The following is a 24,695-nucleotide window of genomic DNA, read 5'->3' on the forward strand; positions in this document are numbered from 1 at the left end:
AAGATTCAGCCTTGCTCCCCCCCTCCCCATGACCCCCCTTCCCATGACCCCGATCCAAAGCAAATATTGTAACAAAACAAATCACTTTTCTTGCTGTTACCATTAATCTATAGCATCCTGTCGGCTTAACCATCCTGAAAAATCTGCAGTTGTAGAACATGTGTTAAACAAAACTGGACATAATATTTTATTTGAGAACACTGAAATTCTGGACAATTTGAGAACACTGAAATTCTGGACAATTCAGAAGCTTACTATGTCAGACTGCACAGGGAGGCCATTGAAATTCACAAACACCAGGACAACTTCAATAAGAAAGAAGAGACATTAAAAATTAGCAAAGCCTGGCTCCCAGTACTTAAAAAATGGACTGATAACCCCACCCGCAATACAATGCGCTCAACCACACCTTTGAGTAGCAAGTTTCACCCAAACACTTAATGATTGGTCCCCCACCCTGGGACATGGACAATATACCCCACTAAACTTTTCCTTCTCACTTAGACACAGTGTGAAACAGACTTTTCTCTGTGATACACCCAGTGGTGGGATCCAAAAATTTTAATAACAGGTTCCAATGGTGATGGGATTCAAACAGTGGCGCCGCCGCATACACGAACCTCCAGTCCCTACTGGGCAGGGAGGTTGCTTTAGTAACCCCTTCTCAGCACTCAGAAAAAATTAGTAACCACTTCTAGTGAACTGGTGAGAACTGGTTGGATCCCACCTCTGGATACACCTCTGAAGATGCCAGCCACAGATGCAGGCGAAACGTTAGGAACAAAATACACCAGACCATGGCCACACAGCCCGGAAAACCCACCAGAACTAATTGGAAACACATTCAGCAAACTTCAGGGATCCTCCAGCTGATTTAGACCCTTGGAATTTTGTCCCCCAGGACCCCTGACAGTGATACTGGTGCCAGAAAAAAATATATAAAGCAGGTATGGGCAGCATAAATATGCAGGGCCTTGAGTTTTGGCTCATGCTAATAATATTCACCAACCATGATAAAATATATGGTAGTTGTACTGTTTCTCTTAGGCAATGGAAGAAGACGGTCTGTTTATACACATATTTTAATTTTGTAACAGGGATCATGAACTTCAGTTCTATGAAATCTCCAATTTCGAACCGTACCTTCAAATTAGTGGTTTGGAAGCTATACCTTTGAATTTGGACTACTGGTAAGGATGTCAAATTTATATCATGGCCAAGGATGGGCGAGGAACAAGTAAAATGAAATTTTAAAATAATTTTTCTTCCTCTTTCTCCTCACATCATTTATTCAGCTATACAGATCCTGACGAATGCATGATTCTTTATGGTGATGATCAGGTATGTGTAATGTTTCAAAAATGTTCTCTAAGGCTCATTCCGCACATGCAGAATAATGCACTTTCAAACTGCTTTCAGTGCTCTTTGAAGCTGTGCGGAATAGCAAAATTCACTTGCAAACAGTTGTGAAAGTGGTTTGAAAACGCATTATTTTGCGTGTGAGGAAGGGGCCTTCGTTAAGAGAAATGCAGAGGTACTCAAGGAAGTGAAAACGAATAAAGCTTGAGCTATAGAAAACTGGCAGTTGTTGGTATGGTATAATGGTTAAACTATTGGATTGGGATCTGGGTGGACATGAGTTTATATCTGCCTCTGCCATGGAAATTCACTGGGTGGCCTTGAGCCAGTAATTTTCATAGAATCACAGAGTTGAAAGGGACCATACAGACCATCTAGTCCAGCCCTCTGCTCAATGCAGGGTCATCCTAAAGCATCCCTGACAAGTGTTTATCCAACTACTGCTTGAAAACTGCCAGTGAGGGGGATCTCACCCCCCGCCCCCCAGCAGCTGATTTAACTGCTGAGTAACTCTTACTGGAAGAAATATGTTTATCATATCCAGCTGGTACCTTTCCACCCATAATTTAAACCCACTATTGTGAGTCCTTTCTCTCAGCCTACGTTGTTATGAGGGAAAATTGCGGAAGGGAGAATGATGAAAATTGCGGAAGGGAGAATGATGAAAGCCACTTTGGTCCCCATATGGGAGAAAAGTAGGTATACATAATTTTAAAAAAAATCTGCCAAAATACTTTCTGTGCAGCTGGGTAGAAACTTTAGATGGGCAAGGCTTCTTCATTAATGAAGGCTTCTTCATTAGATCCTGAATCCCCATTAGCACATTAATAAACTTAGCAATTGAATAATGGATATCTGATTAATCAAAAATGTACTTTTAGCAAACCAATTGCCTTTAAAGAAGAAGAAGAGTTGGATTTATATCCCCCTTTCTCTCCTGTAAGGAGACTCAAAGGGGTTAACAATCTCCTTTCCCTCCCCCCACCCCTCCACAGAAAACACCCTGTGAGGTAGGTGGGGCTGAGAAAAGAGCTGTGACTAGCCCAAGGTCACCCAGCTTGTGTGTGTGGGAGTGCACAGGCTAATCTGAATTCCCCGGATGAGCCTCCACAGCTCAGGCGGCAGAGCAGGGAATCAAACCCGGTTCCTCCAAATTAGCATGCACCTGATCTTAACCACTATGCCACAGCTGCAGTGCAGTGACTCCCTGATAATACACAACGGTTGAAATTATCCCTGATAATACATTTTATTTCTAAAGGCATATTACCTTTCCAATTCTAGTAATACTCAGCAAGCATTATTAATACTACATATGTAGATACACAGCAAGTTCAGAAATTTTCAAAATAAATATACATATAGATAAAGATAGAGATGTGTGTTTGTATGCAAGTGTGTAAAAGCTGGACTGAAGAAGCTTTACATCTGCCTGTTATCTCAAAGTTTCTTAAAATGGAGGAAGTTCTCTGTTTTTGTACTTTATATTCTGCCTTTATGTTCTTATCTGCTCTTTGATAGCACTTCCATGTGGATGGTTTATGACTTTCTATGCCCACATTATCCCCTTCCATTCTGCTCAAAAGCTGGTCTGTGAGCTACATATTCATGGATAACTCAACATCATCTCCAAAATAATATCAACAAATATGAATTCTGAATCTCTCCCCATATCTTCATCTATTTGCTGCTCCTTTCAAGCTTGCAATCTTGGGCCAATTACCCACCGATGCATGGGCCCGCGATGGGACAGGCAGTGCGTTGGGGCAAGAAATCTTGTCCTGCCATGCCTCCTCTTTGTGGCGCACTGAGAAGGTGTGTCAGGGCAATATTTCATGTCATTAAGTGTTTCCTCTTGCCCTACACATGCTTCTCGCTTTCCCCACAGAAAGTGAGAGCACTTCTGGTGTGATTTTTCATGAGTGTTTTGTGGATAGGAAGTAAAGAAGGAAACAGGGAAAGGGGAAAGGATATGGGACCTGCAAGAAAGAAGGAAAGAGGAAATGTGGAGGAGTGTAATAAAAGGGAAAACGAGGTACATCCCCACTTATCAATATGTCTAATTCTCCACATAACCAAATCTGAGGGTACATAACTCCAGAAATTCGAGCCATGGACAAAACAGAAAAGCCCAGGTCTGCAGAAAAAAATTGAAATCTAAAAAACAAAAACAAGCAAAAGAGAGGAGATTTAATCACCTCAAATAATAGAAGCCGTACCTATAGCTTTAAGAAACAAATGCCCTCTCAGTGGCCATTGTGAGGCTTGCTAGGCAACTGCAAGTATTGCCAACCTTCAAGTGTTGGTTTCTGTGAGTAAAAGGCAGTGGGAGGGGAAAAGGCCCTTTCCATGACTGTTTCGGCCCTTGAGAAGGGACTCTTGAGGACCAGGGTCAGCAGCAACCACTGGGCTACTTGCTACCATGAGACTTGTATGACTCACCAGGCCCTGATACATGCTACTGTTCAACAGCAGTCACCAGGAAATCTCTACCTTGTAGTGATTAGAGTTTCAGCCTAGGACAGTGATGGCGAACCTTTTCGAGACCAAGTGCCCAAATTGCAACCCAAAACCCACTTATTTATCGTAAAGTGCCAATTATCGTAAAGTGCCAATGGCAATTTAACCTGAATGTTCAGGTTTTAGTTAGAAAAAACAGTTGGCTCTGAGGTGTGCGTTACACAGGAGTAAGTTTGGTGGTAGTCGGTGGCTTTGCTTTGAAGCAACCGTGCAACTCTTCCAACGGGCGAGTCATGACCCTAGGAGGGTTTACTCAGAAGCAAGTCCCATTGCCAGCAACCGAGCTTACTCCCAGGTAAAGGATCACTCTGCTTGCGCGTGCCCACAGAGAGGGCTCTGAGTGCCACCTCTGGCACCTGTGCCATAGGTCTAAGCCCACCACTTTGGCCTAGGATCTGAGGAGGAACTCCATGTTTTGAACTATCCACCTTCAAGTGCTATGGAAGGTTCTTGCGGGGTGACCTTTATACTAGTTATGTTACATTTTTCAACGCCCTGAAATCTACCTGAGCTTTTGTGAGGATAAAATGGAGGAAAGGAGAACAATATAAGCTGCACAAGCCCAACAAATCAAAAAGGCATATTCTGAAATAAATCCATCTATGTTCATAAATAGATGCCTTTCATGTAATTGTGTTCTGCAGCTGCATAACTTTAAAAGCACATTTATTTATTTTTTTGTCATTATTGCAGGGCTGTGTCAATATCTTGCTCTTGCAGTCTGTGGGTGAGTTCCTAAGGCAAGTACTTCCATTCTACAAATTTAAATTGATAATAAAAGTAGCCATACTTTTCAATATTTCACATTAACTGATATTGGCAAACAAGGATTTTCCTTGTGGACAATGGTGGATTGTCCATTTAGACAGCAGTCCCACAACAACCAATTGAATCTGGCCGTGAAAGCCTTCGACAATACATAATTTCAACTGTTTTTCCCCCTAGAACTTGGAACAAGCTACCAAAAATGGAACATCTTCCTAATATAAGCCTTGAACATGTTGCTCTGTCTCCAAATGCCACTTATATTCGCTGGAAAGTTCATGGAGATTGGGTTACTCAGGTAAAAATAATGCCCTACAAATCAGTATATTATAGGAAAATACAGGATTAAATTCACTCCTCTGTATCAGGTTTAACTAGCAACTCATGACCCAATAATCTTGTCTAGTTTGAATCTCAGTGTTATGTTTAATGCTTTTTTTTAAAGGTGCCTTGCGGTGTCACTGCAGATTTTCTTTTAGTTCCTGTAATGCCTTTCTGGTATTCTGAGCTCAGTGAAGAGAGTGGATTGGATGTTTTGCCAGAACCCCATATTTTGTGACCTCTATCAGTTGATGAATCTTACCCTGACCTTCTTCCAAGGATTTCAATTGAGCATACGTGATTCTCCCCTCATCCATTTTATCATGTCAGCGAACTGAGGAGGAACAAAAATGGCTTTCTAATGCCTATCTTTTCCAATCCACATTTACTACTGTACAGCCAAAGCTACCTCAGCTTGCACCACCAACTACTGTTTCCTTTCTATAAAGCTAAGGATTATTTCAGATGTTCACAGGAAACGTAGAAATTGATGTGATAGCATCCACACATCCAACTCATAGACCCTACCATCATTTTAAAGATATTTAAGAATACCACAAGGATGCAGCACGGTAGGCTGAGGCATTCTTGCCCCACTGCACACACCTTTTCAAGTGCCAAAGTGGCTCCTAGGGATGTGTGTGGCCATTTCCGCACTTGAAAAGGCTGGAGGAGAAGAAACAACAGCACCTCAACCTGAAGTTCTCGCAGCATTTTAAAATCCCTTTAAAATGGAAGCAGTGCCCACAGGTCAGACTGATGGATAATGCCACATCTAGGTCAGCCCTGAAAGAATTACCAGTGTGCTGTTTTGTGTACCAAGGGAATTGTTTTTATTTATTGTGCAGGCAATTGTAGCAACATTTACTCAGAAGCTGGGTTTCAGATGTCCTGAAAGTTCTCTGTACTACAGTCTGTAATACTTTTTAAAAAATAATAGTCTCATAACTGGATTGTTGGGTTTTCTCTATTTTCATAACATTGAAGAATGCTGGCTCTAAAATCAAATAGAAACTTTAGGAACAAGATCCACCAGACCACGGCCACAGTCTCCAATAGATGGCCTCATAGCTCCTCCTAACTGGCTTTCTCCAATCGCGAGTGGCACCAATCAAGACAGCAAGTAGTAGATCTGCAAGTACTCTGTCGGCTTTGGACTGGGAGAGTAGGGTGAAGTGGTCCAATATAGGATCAGAAAACGGCCAAGGGGCCTTTAGTTCCCTTACTGTATCAACTGTGGCAGGGAGATCTCAAAACTTTATTCTCAAAAAAGCTCATAAAAGCCTCAATGCTAATAGCCAATTCCTTATTTTTGTCAGTGATCAAATTGCCCTAAATAATTGTGCTGGCCATGATCAAGTGAATGCAATAGAAGAAGAAAGAAAGATTTTTTTTCGTCCTCTTAATTGCCATCTCATACGCTTTTGGGTGATGGTAGGCAGGTAGGCAACAGGTGTTTTAGATGAATGGGGAAAGGGAATTTATTCAGCTATGTGCACAGCACAGTTCCCTCAGGAAAGCAAGAGAGAGAGAGAGAGCGCCAAAATTAGCAAGATGACAGCTAGTTTCACACTCCTGTTGAGCACAGCATGCTGGCTGAGGAAAATGGATTGATCACAAGTGGTGAAATTACAGGCCAGGCTTGTAGCTGTCAAGGGTTTGAGAGCATAAAAGCAGCTGGGAAACAGTTTCTTGAGAGCAGCTGGGGAGAGATGGGGGTGGGGGGGGAGAAATGGTTTGAAGACACGTTAAACAAACATGCCATACCTCCTCGGGGGATGTCAGAACAAGAAGAGCAACACCATGCCCATGAAACCACACTGAGACAAATATTTATAAATGTTATTTATATGCTTAAGTGTTTTCGCTCTCTTCGTGAATCAAACTGTTACATGAAGGAATAAAATCTCTTCAATAGAAAGGATTCTTTTATTACAATATTTTGACCATTTGCATAATAAATGTTATTTTCTATCTTTTTAGCTCAATTACTATGATTCTATTAAAGCGATTGTTTCTGCCTCAAGGCATGAGCCTACAGCCTTGGTAATAGGTAATTATATTATTGCTTTTACATCCCGGGAGGTGGTTTATTTATGTTTATGTGTGCTTGGTTTGTACACAGCGTCTCTTCTCTTCCTACCTGCATTACAGTGGCATAATTTAAGGTCTATATACAGTACACCACATGACAAGTCTTTTGCTCAAAGCAGCTTTTATAAATTGGTGCAATTATGAAGTTGCTGTTTTAAAGTACTACTTCAAACTAAAAGACTATTCCTGCTATACATTGATTGTGGTGCTCAAGTGCTCAAGTGTACATCATTCAATGAAGCCATGGGTAGCAGCTGCTCTCAAGAAACTGTTTCCCAGCTTGCAGGGAGAAGGGATATGGTACTGCTGTTTGCTATCCAGGTACAATGCAGCATAAATAAGTAGTAACAGCTATCAGCAAAGGGAGCTGCTGTGAAATTCTTATGCTTTAACTGTGTCTTCATTTCTGCTCAGACCTAGGAAGTGTCAATATGGCATTTTCAAGCAGTCGGGGAAGCAACCTAATTACTTTGGATCAGGGCCAAGAGGCAGTACACATTTTCCTCCATAAGGCTGTTCTGTCTGCTGACTGAATATGCTCCAAAACGCATTCTTGCCCTATATGGCAATAGTTCCTTTCCTTTTTTTCATATTTCTTCAATCAAAACATTTCTGGTAGCTCCCAGTCCTGGAACATGCTGGTGTTTATTCTGTGGGAGTATGCTGTGGTGAACTTGTGGCTGAATACAGTATTCACAATTTGTGTCCTTCTGCAGGCTGCGTTGTTGGAGCTACCAATGTTGAACAACAGATGAAAGAAATAAGAGAGCACAGGAAGGATTCAAAGGCAAGGAAAGGGCAGGCGAGCCTAGGAACTCCTTGCAGTCGAGCTGAGGGGGATCAGATTGTTTTTCGAGTTCACAAAGGGGTAAAAACATTTGCTTTCAGTAAAAAGAACAACCTCATAGTAACAGGTGGGATGGATCGAATCATTCGAATGTGGAATCCTTATATGCCTGGGTAAGATATTACATTACTGCAGTAAATTTTTGCAGGCTGTGCCCATTTCACTTTATATACAAATGTATAAGATAACATATTTATTTAGGACAGGTAGATTTCTCTGATTTTCTTTTACAATATTTTATGGATGGGTTTATAAATGAAAGTCAAATCCATGACCACTTTGGGAACAAAATCCTAGAGTATAAATACAGTTTAGGAGCCTGAGATTTTATTGGTGGTGATCAATGAAGCTAGCGGAAGAGAAAGGGGGACAAAGGAGCAGACCTTGGAGGAGCAATATCTCAGCCACAGCAGTCAGGGAGGGCCAGGCCTACAGTAATAACCAAGGACTTGCTCATGTTCTCAGTACTCAAGAACATAGGAAGAGGACATGGGGAGGGCATGGTTGAAAGGAAGAACTGGTCAATCCACAGTGGAATTGGAAGGAAGAAGAGTTAGGTTATCGTTATAGGCAAGAGTCCTGGAAAAGAGGCAGCTAGAAGACTTCACAGGGTCAAAGATACAGACATTTCATCCTGACTAAGGGGAATAGAGAACCAGAGATTGCTTCATAGATCTCCCATGGCCCTACCCCCTGAAGAAAAAGAGCAGGATTCTGCTGCCACTTATAGCTGCCTCATATAGGGCTTGGGCAGCAGGTTTATATCAATGCCTGTAGCTTCTACAAACTCCAAATGGGGCAAAGGCTGCTCCTTGCTTTGCCATAGCGAAGTCTTGGGGGATGGGGGGGGGTCAACAGAAGCGTAGCTCCAAGGGGGCGGGGATGCACGATGCACCGGGTGCGCGCCCCTGTGGGAGTGTGACGGGGCATTACGGGACGGAAGCATTGCGGGGCATTGCGGTGCAGGAGCATTGCGGGGTGAGGACGCACCAGTGCACCGGGCACTTTCCCCCCTTGCTATGCCTCTGGGGGTCAGTGGTGCAGTGGCAGTGATTTTGCGTCCCGCGCTAGACTTTTACCCAGAATCACTAAAACCTCCCCCACAGGGTCGTTTTAGTAATAACCTCAGAACAGTGAGAATTCCCTGTCTTATGAAATCTACCTGGCTGCAGCTTAACAAATATTATTTTAAAAAACTGAAAGCCTTTTAAACAATTAAAAAAGACTGAAAGTATTTTGAATTGCCGTTTGCTGCTGCTACCATGTTTCCTTATTGTTTCCTCATTTTATTGATATTAATATTTTTATTTACTGTGTTTACTTTCCGCTTTGAGCAGTTAAAAACCGCTTAGAAATCTAGTTAATTAAAATAAAATACAGTAAAATTCTGATCATATTGCAGAAGGCCAACAGGCATGCTTAGAAGCCATATGGCCCCTGTTTTCTATGTCTGCATATCTGAAGAGGACAGTAAAATATTTTCCATCTCAACAGACAACACTGTTAAGGTCAGTCTACATTTTGTGTGTATTGAATTATGCTTACAACATCTTCAATGGTTTATTTTCAATGTGGCTCAATTTTTTTCCTTGCAGATATGGGATATAGTAGACCAAAATTGTCTATTCACAGCCTGTTCAAAAAACAATGAAATAAAAGGAGAAATCAGTGCTTGCCACTACTTCTCAAGTAATAGATCCCTTTATGTTGCCACAGACACTTTGGCTGTTCTCCGTCTAAGATTAAGGTAAATCAGAATTGAAGATTTTGTGCATTTAATTAAGTTCTACATTTATGGAAAATCTAGAGAGCATGCAGAAGTATATAGTGAGCATGTCAATGCAATCAAATGCCAGTAACATTGACAGGTATTACTATTTTGGCTGCAAAAGAAATCAATATAGAGCTGAACAAAAATTTGTAAATATTTAAAAATATTGCAGTGTTCATACTTGGCCTTGAGTGTCAATCATTTTTTAAATGTTTACTTTTTAAATTCACTGTTAAGGGATTCCTTTTTTTTTAAAGTACTAACTCTAAAATTTAAGCCATATTCAATATTTGTACACTTTGTCAGGGCTGCAGCAAGGGTTCACAATTGATGCGTGATGCACACAGTCATACTCATCTAGTTCCGGCATCCTGATTCAGAACACAAGATATTGTCAAACCATGCTGCTAGCCATGACATTAGCCATGCTGCTCGCCATGACACACCAAAAGCTATCAGGATGAGGGCTGCTGATAATTCTGAACAATTCCTGCATTTCCAGGATTGCACTGCAACACAGACGGTGATATTAGAGCTGCTGGACTAGAAAGATACAAGTTCCGGTCTTTTGCTATAAACTCACTGGGTGATCTTGGGCCAGTCACATTTTCTCAGCCTAACTTACCTCACAGAATTATTGTTGTGAGAAAAACAATGAGGGGAGAACAATGTTCTAAGCTGCTTTGAGTCCCCATTGGAGACTCAAAAGTTATGGCAATGTAAAATTATTGTGCTGATGTTTTTTGTTGATAATGGCTGTTCTATTACATAGTTGGTTTGTGTATTGTTTGTGTGACTGTTGGAAACTGCCCTGAGCCAATTGACAGGGTTGGGTGGCCCATAAATCAAATTAATTAATAGATAGAAGAGGGATATAAATAACTATAAATAAATGCAAATAAATGACATCCTAACTGAATTACTTGCTTTTGACTTCAGTAGACTTAGAAGGATGTAACTGTTGAAGGAAAGGCAACCCAGGATGTCTAGACACTGAGGGGGAGGCTACTATATTTTTGTTTGTATTAGAAATAGATGTGTGAGTTATCTTCTTACTAAATGGGGTGGCTCTCCTTTTCTAAGCTAGGTGTTCTTCTGACTTCTCCTTTAACTGTCCTTTTGTGTTCATCCCTTTTCTTTGTGGTCTTGCAAAAAGCAAGATACTTTGGTGGGTCTCCACATGAGAGACATGCTGGCCAGTTTATATGTGCCTGACGAAATCATACTTACATTCACCTGATTCTAGACAAGCTAACTGGTTGTCTTATGGGGAAGTATTGTTTATATTAGGCTTCTATCCAGTGGCAGGATTCAGCAGGTTCGCACCACTTTGGCAGAACCGGTTATTAAAATGGTGCTTGTAAACAACCAGTTGTTAAATTATTTGAATCCTACCACCAGAACCAGTTATTAAATTATTTGAATCCCACCACTGCTTCTATCTGCTTTCTGCTATAATAGATCTATTATCATGGATGCATAATCCACTTGAATGGAATGTAGGTTTGTCTTTTTCTAATATATTTGCCTCATGTAGGGATGCCAGCCTCCAGATGGGATCTGGGGATCCCCTGGAATTACCAATCTTGATCCTCTTTGATCTGAGATTGCAAAAGCCTTAACAGTCCAGGTGCTCGGGAGCAACAGCCGCAGAAGGCCATTGCTTTCACATCCTGCATGTGAGCTCCCAAAGGCACCTGGTGGGCCACTGCGAGTAGCAGAGAGCTGGACTAGATGGACTCTGGTCTGATCCAGCTGGCTTGTTCTTATGTTCTTACAGTTCATCTCCTGACTATAGAGATTAACCCCTGGAGAAAATATATGCTTGGGAGTGTGGACTGTATGGCATTGTACCCCACTGAGGCGCCTGTATTCCTGAGGCTCCATTCCCATATCTCCTGGAGTTTTCCAACATTACCCCGTATCCTCCACCCGTGGCCAGGGGGAACCTGGCAACCTGCCTCATGTATGCTTTGAGTGATTACTTGTATTTTTTAACTGTGCAACTGTACTGCAGTAATTAATAAATATTCCAAGTAGTAACTGGGCCAAGGATGGCACTTTCAGCCAAATGTTGGGGTAACTTTTGCCTGCACAAGCAATGACACACTACATATTTCTAAACATTCTAATCACATGAAATAACAATAAGTAGAGAAGAGGACTGAGCAAAGACAGCAGTGTTAGAACAGTTAATTACAGCTCTTAACACAACTCAGGTAGGAAGCAATCTTCAACCACAAAGGGTAATCAGAGTAAAACAACAATAATTTAAACAGATTGGTGAGAAACAACTACGGTAAGTCTGGGGTCTCAACACCGACACTGAAGGCACCAGGCAGTGCTCAAGGTGAAATGACTTCCGCAGTTACTCTGTGACAATTGAAAAGGTTCCAACTATAAGTGACAGATGCACACGAGGCTTCAAAACAGGTGAGACACCAATGGAATGCTTGCAAATGGATCTTCCCAGGGTCTTTTCAAGCTTGGTCCCTGCAGCTTGTAGTGCTGACTCAGATGCAGAGAAAGAAGAGGGGTTTTAACCCTATCATCCTATCATATTGTAACAAATCAATACCAGGATCCCCTTCTGTTATAATTTGTTAAAGAAAAAAGGTGGGAATCCCTGATCTCTGTCTTGTCTAGTTTGACAGTTGAATAACCAACAGTGTGTTTCCCACTTCTCTTGTTTTGATTCTCCGCATGGCAGCACACCTGCAGATCCCAACTTGGTGATTTCCCACAAGGACCCCGTTTTGTGCTGCAAGTACAACAGAGTGTTCAGGCATGTGGTGAGCTGCTCGGAAGGCTCTGTAAGTGAAACGGTACTGTCAAAGAGTTCTCGTAGGGTGCTTCCCAACATGGAATGATCCATGCATCACAGTGGAAGCTGGGGTGTGGCTCAGTGACAGAACCATTGCTTTCCATGGAGGAGATCCTAGATGTCTAACTGAGCACCCATGAACATACATGAGTCTGCCTTATACTGACTCAGACCACTGTACAATCAAGTTCAATATTGTCGACTTAGACTAGCAGCAGTCCTCCAGGGTCTCAGGTTAAGGTCTTTCACATTAGCTGCTGCCTGACCCTTTTAACTGGAGATGCTGAGGATGGAACTTGGGACCTTTAGCATGGAAAGCAGAGGCTCTTCCATTGAGCCACAACTCCTCCTTTAAAAAGTACTGGGATACAGTAATGATGTCATCAAGGCCTGGTTCCATCTCCACCCAGATAACACATGGAGCTCAGCTGGTGTCAAGGTTAGTTTTTGTCTGCTCAGACTGGCAGTGACTCTCCAATGTGTCAGGCTTTCACATCACCTGCTACCTGATCCTTTTAACTGGAGATACTGGGAATGGAACCTGGGACCTTCTGCATGCGAAGTAGAGACTCTTCCATTGAGCTACATCTCTTCCCCCTTAAAGGACCCTTATAGGATGTTAACAACATCCTGGCAGCTATTATTCTGGATAGCTGACTAGCAGTGAACTAGATGGATCAGCATTCATTGCTTTTGCTAAAACAGAACAATAGTTTTTGATAATGCAACATACAATGATTTTCTGAAAAGAGAAATTCACCCAAAGTTATGTACTTGAAAATCTTAGTGGTTTCAGTGGGAGATATTCATATGTGTTTTTAAAAACTAGCATTGAAATCCATGGGACTTGCAAGCCTATATCTTTGGATGGAACAGCTGAGGAGGTTGCTTCTGTAAGTCTTGAAGTCTATTGAAATATTTATTGTATATATCACCTCCCTTCTACCTTTGTAATCCCATTTCTTCACTATTATATATCATGTCCCAGACAGTTTTTGTTGCCTAAGACAGTTTTTGTTTAAATTGCCGTCTGAGGGTGGAGATTTCCGGGGCAAGTTTTCTAACCATAAACCACACTGCATTCCTTTTGGCTGGGGTAAATCAATCGGCCATAGCCGTATTTATTAATAACAAAAAACAGAAGCGTGAGGTGCAGCATGGGTCTTGATTTGATTGTATCAGCATCACTGTGGAGCGCCAGTGGGCGGATGCCTCATGCTGGAGCTCCGCCCCGCCATGGGGCTCTTCCAGGCGGACGCTCCTGGCAAGAGCTGCTCCCCAGACACCCTGGTCGGCAGGGTGGATGCCTCTTGTCGTTGTCTGCCATCCCTGGGGGAGGGATAGCTCCCTAGCTCCCCCCTTCTGCCCTTCCAAATCAACACCCATGCGCGAAAACTGCCAATGGCTATGACAGGTTAGCATGCATTAACAACAATTGTAACTCGGGAGAGGTGGGTGGGAAAATCGTCGGCCGGCCACAGCACATGGCCGAGACAAAGAAGGGGTTGCTCCTTTAAAGGCTCGGGTTCCCTCCTCCCCTTGACGTGGCCGGCGGGCTTCCAACTTGCCGTTGCCCGCCCAAGACAATAATGGCCACCCCTTTGTTTCTGCCCTTACCAGGGCTGGAATCAGACTCTGCCCTTCCCACCCCTATCAGCAATAGTGGCCCGTGGTGATTCACAGCCTTCCTTTAATGCATTGTTTTCTGGTTCTGCAAACCTAATCGTACTGTATTGTTTATTTTGATGCCCAATTGCAATGCTTTTCATAGTTGATAAATCACCCTTGAATCTTAGTAAGAAAGACAGGTACAAATGTAGTTAACAATAGTAGTGACAGTAATTATTATTACCTCTTAATCCATCGCTTGCACTTGTATTTGTATAATTTAAGTGATTAAAACAGGCATCTTGTGGCAACTTAAAGGCTAACATGTTTTTATTCTCGTACAACCGCATTTTGTTAGACACATTTCCAGAAGTGAGCTCTAGTTCACAGAACCCTAGTCCTCCAAATGTGCTGATATTTAAGATGCCACAAGACTTCTGATTATTTTTGCTGGAACAGGCTGTCATGACTACCCTTCTGGAAATATTACTTTTTTAAAGTTGCAGCACTATTTTGTTAAATAAATAAAATAAACCCCTGACCTCAAGAATGTTTTGCAACAACCTGGAGTGCTAAGTAATATAGCTGCCTCTGTCAGAATATGACAGGGAGTTAAATAGGAAACTCACAAGCATCGCCTGAAAACACCAAATACGGCTCTTCACTGAAATTAAGTAGGTCTAAATCTGATTAGTGCCTAGAATGGAGAATGCTTATGAAGGACCCTATATATATCACCTTAAGCTGTCTGGAAGAAAGCTGGGGTATGAATTTAATAACATTAAGATGGGATTTAGAAGCAGGCTTGTGGTATTATAATGTTGGTAGCAACAATTTTTCCTTCTGCACACAGCCTGATATACAATTTGCAAAGGAAAAGAAATCTTAATCAGAAATTATGTTTTACATGCACAACTTCCTGCTTGTGATGTAAATCCATGTGTCTGTACACGGTTATTATTCCATTACCTTATTTGTGGCTCAGTTTCTTGCATTAAGACTTGTTCATCCATGTACAGAACAGTGTAAGCCAATCATTCTCTTCCACTCCCCTGGAGGGCTCAGGGCGGTGAACATGAATATACGAATAGAGCACAAAATAAAATCAATCTCAAATAATTAAATAAATCATAATAAAATGGCTCTATACACTTTGAATCATTAAAACCCCATTAAAAGCAGCGTACTGGTACCAAAGTACAATAAATAATACAACAGGAGGCGACCTACTAACTAATCCCCTAAAAGAGGGGAGGGACGGCAGGATCCACAGATGTTAAAGGGGGGGGCATCCTGGCTATGATGTTCATGCTGATGCTTTTTTCTGATTCTGCTTTGCTTTTTAAGGTGATCAAAGTGTGGGATTTTGAAACTGGAAAGCAGCTGTTTGAATTTGGCAATGCTCACGGTGGATCTGCAATAACCTGCCTCACTTTTGACCCTAGTGGAAGAAGGTATGGTTCTATATACTTATTCACAAAGGTAGAAGTTTCCAAAATTAGTTTGGACTAATTAAAATAAATCATTACAAAAATAGGACCCCCCCGGGGAGGGGGAACTTAGCCAGGCTTCTCCCAGCTGGGTGACAGACAGGCCACATGTGGGGGGGGGGCGTGTTGCTGGTCCCCAGCAGGCCCATGGCAACTCCCCTCCAACGGCCTGCTGGCCAGGTGCTCTGCATGCGGGGGCGGGACGACGCCCTTCCTGCCTGCCAGGCGCTCCTCCCTCCCAAGGATGCTCCCACTGGGCGAGAAAGGCAGCCACCACCGTCCAGGTCCTGGGTTTCAGCCAGAGAAAGCAGGAGGTGCCTCTGCCGAGGGAGCTAGCCCGGCCACATTCCTCTCTTGTTGGAGCTGGTAGGCGGCCCACCTGTCACTCCTGAGCCCGCCTGCCTTCAAGTGGGGCTGGCCAGTGACTTGGAGTGTGGGAGAAAGGAGGGGGGTGGGGTGATTTTCAGTCCCCCCACATGACTAAATGGGTCCCCCCCAGGGACCTTTGACCCCCATATGTCCCCTTGGGTGGTACGCCCCTGGATACTGGCAACCAAGACGAAGTTAATTCATGCCATAGTATTCCCCATTACCATGTATGGGGTATAAAAGCTGGACAATGAAAAAAAGCTGATGGAAAAAAAGTAGGAAAAGGTAGATTCTTTTGAAATGTGATGTTTGAATTGAATAAACTAAAATTGTCATACTTTAAAGTCACATAATGAGAAAACAAAAGTCACTGGAAAAGTCAGTAATGCTAGGAAAGGTTGAAGGCAGCAAGGAAAGAAAAAGACCCAAGATGAGATGGATTGACTCGAGAAAGAAAGCCATGACCCTCAGTTTGCAAGATCTGAGCAAGAGAGTTAACGATAAGACATTTTGGAGGACATCGATTCTTAGGATTACCATGAGTTGGAAGTGATTTAAGGGCCCTTAACACACACACATATTCATTTCATTCTATCCATACTGAAGAAATAATTTTCATCACATTTTAGACTTATAACAGGAGGAAGAGACGGCTGTTTGAAAATATGGAATTATAATAATGGACATTGTTTGCACACTTTGAAAAAAGGTAAGTGTCGTGCTGACAAATAGGAAAATAAACATACCAGTCTGCCATACCACACTCAGGTTTTAGCGCTGTTGTGTTTCTGTTCTGTGCAGAAGACACATGCGAAGAAATCTGTGACTGCACCTATGTGGAGGTGAATCGAAAAAAGTAAGCAATCTACTGGGCAATCAAAACTGCTGCCATAGAAAGTGATAGTTTAGGGCCAATTTTTTTCTCCAGAGGATATGTTTGGTTACTTAAAGGGACCCCTGCATGAATGCTCATGCTTCCAAGAAAAGTTAGTAGCAATTAACAGCAAAAACTCTCAAAATACCAATGATGCCCACAGGCTCAAAAAGGTTGGGGACCCCTGAGCTAAAGATTGATTGATTGATTGATTGATTGATTGATTGATTGATTGATTGATACTCTGCCTTTCCTGACCAGAACTGGGCTCAGGGTGGCTTACAAAGAGTTAAAACAATAAAATTCCACTCCAACATTAAAATTCCAATGCAATCTTATAACTAATTCTAAAATGAAGCACATATAGGTGCCAACCCAATAGGGGTCCTAAGTTCCCAAGCCTAATAATCTAACATTTCTCTTCCCGGTTTATTTCTTTCTAAATTGTGCAGGAAGGGAGGAGATGAAGGGGCACACAATGAATGTGTAAGCTGGAAATGGGGATGCTGGCAAGTGTACAATTGGACTGATGGCTGGCCTCAACCAAAAGCCTGGTGGAACATCTCCATCTTACAGGCCCTAAGGAACTGAGTAAGGGCCTGCAGGCCCTTGGTGCCTGCAGACAGAGAGTTCCTCCAGGCTGGAGCCAGGACCAAAAAGGTCAAGACCAATCCTTGGGGCCAGGGACTGCCAAGAAGTTACTACTGGAGGATCAAAGGGTCCTCCATGGGCAATATGGAAAGATATGGGCCAAAGATTGCAAGTGAGATAGAGGCCAAAGGTTGATATGAGCATGCTTCTGCTCCTCACAAAACTACTGGAACTTGGACAGCTGTGAGAATAGTTCTCCATTCATGCAAGTAGATTTCACTTTACCAATGTGAGCTGCCACTCTATGTTTTCTAGAAAACCAAAACTAATCTAGATCAATATTGCTTATGTATTGATTGTTCTTCCAGGTATATCATAGGTGTTGGATGGGACAGAAAAATAAACATGTTTTATGTAAGTAAAACACACCTTAATACTATCCTTGCATGTCGGTTCACTTAATTATTGGTACATTAAGCATATAAAATGCTATCAGTGCCATCTGTAAATACCATTAACCTTAATGAGATGCTTAGCGATACAGAGTTAGTGGTCACTTCTTCATTGGTCCTGTGGGGGAGCTATGGATCCTTGGAACTCCTAGCACTCCTCCTGAACTAGAATTCCGAGGATTCTTTGAGTGATCTTTTGTTTGGTTGCTTTTTTCAGGATTCGACAGACAGTTTCCATCACCTTCAGAAACCTCAAGGCCATTGGCAGGATGATATAGTAAGATTCTATATCCAGCAGTTGCTTCTGCTAAAAAGTTTGTTTTGCATACTTTAAACCTGTGAATTGATATTGGGAAAAAGGTACAGTGTTTGATTTGGAGGATTGTACAGAAGGGATCACATGCTGTTTTGATGTGTGCTTTAAGTCATGTGAAAAAAAATTTCTGCTAAAGAGCCATGGATAATTTTGAAATATGGTCTCAAAGAGTAGATGTTATTCTTATCGAATTGAGACTTTATCTGCTGAAAAATGATGGGAGAAGGGAGTTATATCTTTAGTTCATGCAAATTAAAAAACCAAAACTTTTTTCCATTATTTGTTGCAGCAACTGTGCAAACAAACCCAGTGGTATTAATTTTGTCCATCCCATAGCCATTGTGTTGTGTTACTTTGTTTTTAAAGTTCTGTATCCTGATATATAACCAAGGTCCTCAAAGAAGCTTAGAAATGGAATAAAACATCACAACAATGCTTTAATCAAAAACAAAATGGAGACAATGCAAAGGTGCCATTATACTAGTGAAATGGCACTTCTATTGGCAGGGGAGGAAGCGTTTTTTTAATCAGTTCCCTCTCCCACTTGTAGGCAACTACTTTTCCTGCCCACACACTTCTTGAAGGTCCTTTGACCCCTCCCCCTGGAGCAAAATTGGTGGGGGAAGGGTTCAGTGGTAGTGCTTTGCATCCAATGCTTTGCCCCCCCTCCTTTAATTAGGTGGCCTCAATTGCATCTATGGGGCCTTCCGTTCCCCTTGCGGGTGTGTGTGTGTTTAAATTGTTGGACGCTGTTTATTATCTGTGTACGCTGTGTTTATATGGTTTTAGTTATTTTAATGTTATGGAGCCACATTTATTTTTATATTTGCGATTCTGATTGTTCTGTTCTTGTATGTTGTGTTTTCTTTTATGTTGTACACCGCCCAGAGCCCTCCGGGGGTGGGTGGTATATAACACAAATAAATAAAATACAAATAAAATAAATGAAGTGATTAACCAGGGATGGGAACTAGAAATTGGACCCTTCATGCAAGAGGGGATTGCTAGATAATACTAATGTTTTAGACCTCCAACTGTAGCAGTTGCAATCTTGTGTTATATTAATTTGCTGGACCTGAAATGCCCATGCATAAGGAACAACCTCCAACAAAACAGTCTTTTTGAAGATTATCTTTTTCTTATGTCTTTCTTTGCTTAGAGCCGTGGACATAAGGAAGATATTCTCTGCATTGCGCAGTGTCCACCTACTCTCCTTGCCACATCAAGTTATGATGGTGAAATTATTGTCTGGAATATGATCTCAGGCCGCATATGCCATAAATTCCACACTCCTATTCTCACTTCCTCTGTTTATACCAAAAGTAAGCATGAAGCAGATTCAAACAACAATTCCGTATTTTCCCCCAAGATTAATAATGTGTGTATGAATCATTGCATGTGGGCTTTTTTTAAATGGGAAACTTTTGTGAATTTGAAATTTAAAGTCTATTCCAAGTTGTTTTGTGATCTAAAGAGGCCTGGTGTAGTTGAGACATACCAGCTACCACCAGGAATGATACAATATAATTTGGTTGTTTTTCCTATACGTAATGGATTCTCCAGTTTACTGCATGAGTTGAAGGCTTGAACTTTTAAATCTAGGCATCTTAATTTGGCAAATGCAGCCTTTACAGATAATATAAAGTCTCTCCTTTAAAGTAACAATAATTACATCAGCCTTTTCAAAGAGCTAGTTTGGGCTGCTGCTTGTAAAAATAAACTGTCTTACAGTCCTCTCCTACTAACAGAGATTTTTCCAACACAAATTGATGGACGTTAGTCCTGAACTTTGGGAAGGTGGAGCAGTTTTTGGTAACAGTCTATAATTTCTCTTTAAATAGGAACAAAAGTCCTGTTCAGACATTTGATTTAGGATTCTTGTGACCTTTCCAGTACACACAGTTGCCATTTTATATGAATGGGGAAACTAACATTTTTAATATCTATATCACTCTGGGATACACACAAATGTAACGTGTTTGCACTTGCCAAAGCTGTATATGCATGCAAAATATGCATACTGCCCTGTTCATACAAAATAACAATTGTGTCTTTTGGTAAGATTGTGTATAACATGCCTTCTGTTACACAAGGTTGGAGTGCTAAAAATGAAAATCTGAAAAGGGCTTTAGGGGTGTAACATCTGGAGTGAGTCCAATTTCACCCAACCTTGTTTTCCCTCCATTTTGTTTCAGATCAGTGTGTAGCAGTTGTTTAACTATTGGCATTTACTGTATGTAGGATAAGGCAGAATTTTAAGGTTTAATTGAAGCTTCCTTTAAATCAATGAAAATTCTTTTTTTTTAGCATCCCAAGCTGTAGATGCAAGTGTTACTCAAATACTGTTTCTAAAGACCCGTGTTGCAAAATTTGAATCAGCAGCATCCTCTCTAATTTCCAATGGACCACAAGGTAAAATGAGTGCAATGCAGTATTTGTCGCCTCACCTCCAGAAAATTACTATTGTACTGACTGATAGGGGTATATATTTGGAAATAAATTGAAATCTCAGCTGAGTCACAGCTATTCTTTAGGATAATACAGTGAATCAAGACAAGGGAAGAGAAGCTGGAGAAGCAGCTGGATGAAGGATTCCTTAGATTATCTAACAGGGGTACATTCCAACCAGAAGAGTTACCATACTGTTTTCCATAGGTTTTTTTCTGCACAACATTTCTACTTTTTCCCTATTATTGTACAGAGGTCTTTCTTGTTCCTATCATGTATAAAAAGAAATCAATGTTGTTTGCTTGCTCTTTTATTCAGTGATGTATTTTTACAAAATGCCCCCCATGCCCAGTCTCCAGCTGAACTCCCCCCATGCCCCTCCTTGCAAAAAAATTCAACAAACCTTACTTTAAGCCAAGCATGCCAAGGCTGGCAACACACTGAGGGCGGGGACAAGGACAAGGAGGGAGCGTGCTTGAAGAAAAGTTTGCCTGGCCTGGCCTGTTGGGGTGGGAGGGGTGGGAGAGGTGTGTGTGTGTGACTTAAATGCACCCCCTGTGTGACCCAGGCAAATGGCCCCTGGGTCATATGCTCCCTCTGTTCCCCCCCTAGATACGCTATTGCTTTTATTCTAAGCTTTAATGCTGTGCCTCAACAGGTACTTCTACTGTCTGCCTGAAATTTGGCAGAATTTCTTTGGTGAGGAATACAACTGCTGAGAATTTTGTCCTGAATGATTGTGAGAAATAATGTGACTGGAGTTATTTCCTGTGTACAAAAATAACCAGTGTAGTACAGTGATTAGAATGGCAGACAAAGATCTAGGAGACCCAGGTTTGAATCCCCACTCTCCCATGGAAGTTTGCTGGATGAGCTTTCTTGTGCATCATATACTCTCAGGCTAAACTGCCTGGGGGGGGGGGGGGGGGGGGGGGGTTGAAGATAAAATGGAGTAGAGCAAATAGTAGCCATTGGGGAGAAAGGTGGGATATACAAAATATTAAGTACTTTTTTTGCTATCAAATATTTCTAATCACAACTCTGGACATTTTTTCCTAGGTTATGTACACTTTTGGAGTTTGTTCTCTAAAGATCCACTTGTGGCAAGTTTCACACCTGTAAGTCTGGCAGATAAAGTCACTTTACTGGTGCAAAACTGGGTTCTTGGTGGGGTTGTTGCAGCCATTCTGTCTTTAACTTCAATAGGTACATATCCTCTTTTGAATTTGGATTACAAATTCACACATATTATCCCTCACAGATTGCATCCAATTGCCATAATCCTGTGTAAGGCATGGATATTATGTGGGTGTGGAGGGGCATGAATATTATGAAACCCCTAAGCAACCCCTTAGGGTTTTCAAGGCAAGAGACATTCAGAAGTGGTTTGCAGTTGCTTGCCTCTGCATCACAACCCTGTATTCCTTGGCAGTCTCCCATCTAAATACTAGTCAGAGTTGGCCCTGCTTAGCTTCTGAGATCCAATGAGATCAGGCTGCCCTATCCAGGTAACACCATGAATATTATATCTGTAATCTATAAGTTCTGTGGAAACTGATGGGTCGAACACAGAGGTGGGATCCAGCAGGTTTTCACAGGTTCCCGAGAGTAGGTTACTAATTATTTGTGTGCCGAGAGGGGGTTACTAATTGGTGATTTTGCCACGTGATTTTTGCCTTAGTTACGCCCTCCTCTCAGCAGTAGCGCGCAGAACTTGAAGCAGTCTAGCAGGAGGTGCACCGGCGTGCATGGCAGCCTGTGCCTGCATGCATTCGTTTCCCGCCCAAGGACCGGCGCAGCGGCTGCATCCTTGCCACAGCCCTGCCCAGGAATGCCCCACCCCCGGAATGTCCGGCCACACCCCTGTCGTGCCCCGCCCCACCCCATTGGTGCTACACCACAGTTTGAATCCCACCACCATGGGAACCTGTTACTAAAATGTTTGGATCCCACCACTGGTCAAACACCTGTATATGCTGATGGAATTATTACAGACATTGTGCTCTGCTGCCTTGAGTATTATCAGGAAATAGCCACATAATGGCCAGTGGGGCTTGGTACAACTCACAAAACACTTTTGTTTGCATCCCTGATGTCCCTACTAATTTTAATCAAGTTGTAAAAACTCTTTTAAGGGCAGGCAGAAGCAGTGGCTTAAATCTTGCCAAAAATCTCCAGTAATGGAAGGATTTCTGCTTCCCTGCTCCCTCTGCTGCCCCAAATGCTGCTTCTGGCCAGATGGGTCTCCCAAGGACAGTATGAGATGGGTGTTAGAGGTCTGCCACAAGAGGAGGGGATCCGAGAAAATCTTCCTGATTCTTGCAGCAGAAGTGATGGGTGGGATCCAACTGTTTGATTCCATATTAATTTCATATTGTGAGCATTCTGGAAAAGGAAAGGGCCACCATGAATCTACTGTAGAGGCAGTCTTTCAGAAGCATTGTTATTCCAGCCCTGCAGCCAGTGGACACACATGGTCAAGTATATGTGTTTTTACATCCTGTAGAAGATTTGTTTTTATACTCTGCTTTTCTTTACTGTAAGGAGCCAACAGGCACCTTGTGGAGCTGTCAGAAGCCAACAGGCACCTTGTGGAGCTGAGGGAATTCTGAGAGAACTGTGACTAGCCCAAAGTCACCCAGTAAACTTCATATGGAGGAGTGGGGAATGAAACCTGGTTCTCCAGATTAGAGTTCGTCACTCTTAACAACTGCACCATGCTGGCTCACAAAACTTCTGTCAGCATCTGTATTCCCGTTCCCACTGAATCCCATCTCAAGCGTCATGTCAGCCAGCTTTTATTTTTCAAGCAAAGCATTCAGCATGTGAAAGTAGCCTATCACAGAAGCCCTTGCTCATTATGACTACCATACTCTCAAAGCTAGATGATGCTAACTGAACTAAGGACTGTGTTCTTTGGGAAATTCTGGACTTCAAGAGTTAGTTATCCCTAATAAAAATTGTTAACTTAGAATGTGGCCTGTGTCAGTGGAACAAATTTCAAAGGAGTAGTCACGTTTGGCTGTTGCAGCCAAACAACTAAGACTTTTGTGACACTTCAAAGACTAGTAACCTATAATGTTCCATAAGTGTTTGTGAAACCCAGTCCACCTTACCAGATGCATGTGTCAATGTGTATTCCAGTCTAGAGAGAAATCCCTGATCAGCAGCATTGCTATTACTTTTGATGATTCATATCTGTATGCGGCAGACGAAGATGGATATGTGTACGTCCATGACATCAAAGAATACGCTCTTCATGATCTAGGACAAGAAGCACCAAAATGTACGTGTGTGGATAAATACGTTTCAGCTTTATACAGTGGTGGGATCCAAAAATTTTAGTAACAGGTTCCCATGGTGGTGGGATTCAAACTGTGGTGTAGCGCCAATGGGGCTGGGCAGGGCATGATGGGGGCGTGGCCGGGTATTCCAGGGGCGGGGCATTCCTGGGCAGGGGTGTGGCAAGGACACAGCCGCTGCGCTGGTCCTTGGGTGGGAAACGAATGCACGCAGGCGCAGTGCACCTCCTGTTAGGCTGCTTCAAGTTCTGCACGCTACTGCTGAGAGGAGGGGCGTAACTAAGGCAAAAATCACGTGGCGAAATCACCAATTAGTAACCCCCTCTCGGCACACACAAATAATTAGTAACCTACTCTCGGGAACCTGTGAGAACCTGCTGGATCCCACCTCTGGCTTTATATCTTAAGCAGATGAAATCAGTGTGAAAGCAAAGTATAAGGCTGCCGGTTTACAAAGCCGGGTTTCTTATGCCTTTGGTCTTTTCATGGAATATCCAGGTTTGCCATTAACAGAGCTAATGTTGTTGCCCAGGGCAAATCTGGGGAGGGATGAGTGGCTCAGTGGCAGAGCATCTGCTTGGCATGCAGAAGGTCCCATATTCAATACCCAGCATCTCCAATTGAAGAATCTGGCAGCAGGTGAAAACCTGGAGAGCCCCTGCCAGTCTGAGAAGATGATGGATTAGTGGTCCACTTCATGTATGCAAATTCCAGGGCCCGCCCTTCCTCATTCAGCTAAGTGGG

General features: G+C 42.4%; 1 protein-coding gene across 1 annotated transcript in view; it reads left to right on the top strand.

Annotated features, from left to right (window-relative positions):
* Positions 1-24,695, top strand: part of LOC125430831 (WD repeat-containing protein on Y chromosome-like) — a 46,699-nt gene that overhangs the window by 14,078 nt on the left and 7,926 nt on the right. Inside the window, exons 9-26 of the mRNA XM_048493085.1 lie at positions 1,098-1,190; positions 1,296-1,341; positions 4,573-4,619; positions 4,825-4,942; positions 6,949-7,018; positions 7,776-8,019; positions 9,309-9,414; positions 9,502-9,653; positions 12,388-12,490; positions 15,457-15,563; positions 16,598-16,677; positions 16,770-16,824; positions 17,802-17,847; positions 18,103-18,162; positions 19,361-19,523; positions 20,509-20,613; positions 21,709-21,767; positions 23,794-23,935. Coding sequence (XP_048349042.1) covers positions 1,098-1,190; positions 1,296-1,341; positions 4,573-4,619; positions 4,825-4,942; positions 6,949-7,018; positions 7,776-8,019; positions 9,309-9,414; positions 9,502-9,653; positions 12,388-12,490; positions 15,457-15,563; positions 16,598-16,677; positions 16,770-16,824; positions 17,802-17,847; positions 18,103-18,162; positions 19,361-19,523; positions 20,509-20,613; positions 21,709-21,767; positions 23,794-23,935 — 1,796 coding nt within the window. The remainder of the gene's footprint in view (positions 1-1,097; positions 1,191-1,295; positions 1,342-4,572; positions 4,620-4,824; positions 4,943-6,948; positions 7,019-7,775; positions 8,020-9,308; positions 9,415-9,501; positions 9,654-12,387; positions 12,491-15,456; positions 15,564-16,597; positions 16,678-16,769; positions 16,825-17,801; positions 17,848-18,102; positions 18,163-19,360; positions 19,524-20,508; positions 20,614-21,708; positions 21,768-23,793; positions 23,936-24,695) is intronic.

Source organism: Sphaerodactylus townsendi, linkage group LG04, assembly GCF_021028975.2.
Source record: "Sphaerodactylus townsendi isolate TG3544 linkage group LG04, MPM_Stown_v2.3, whole genome shotgun sequence".
In the NCBI taxonomy this organism is placed as follows: Eukaryota; Metazoa; Chordata; class Lepidosauria; order Squamata; family Sphaerodactylidae; genus Sphaerodactylus; species Sphaerodactylus townsendi.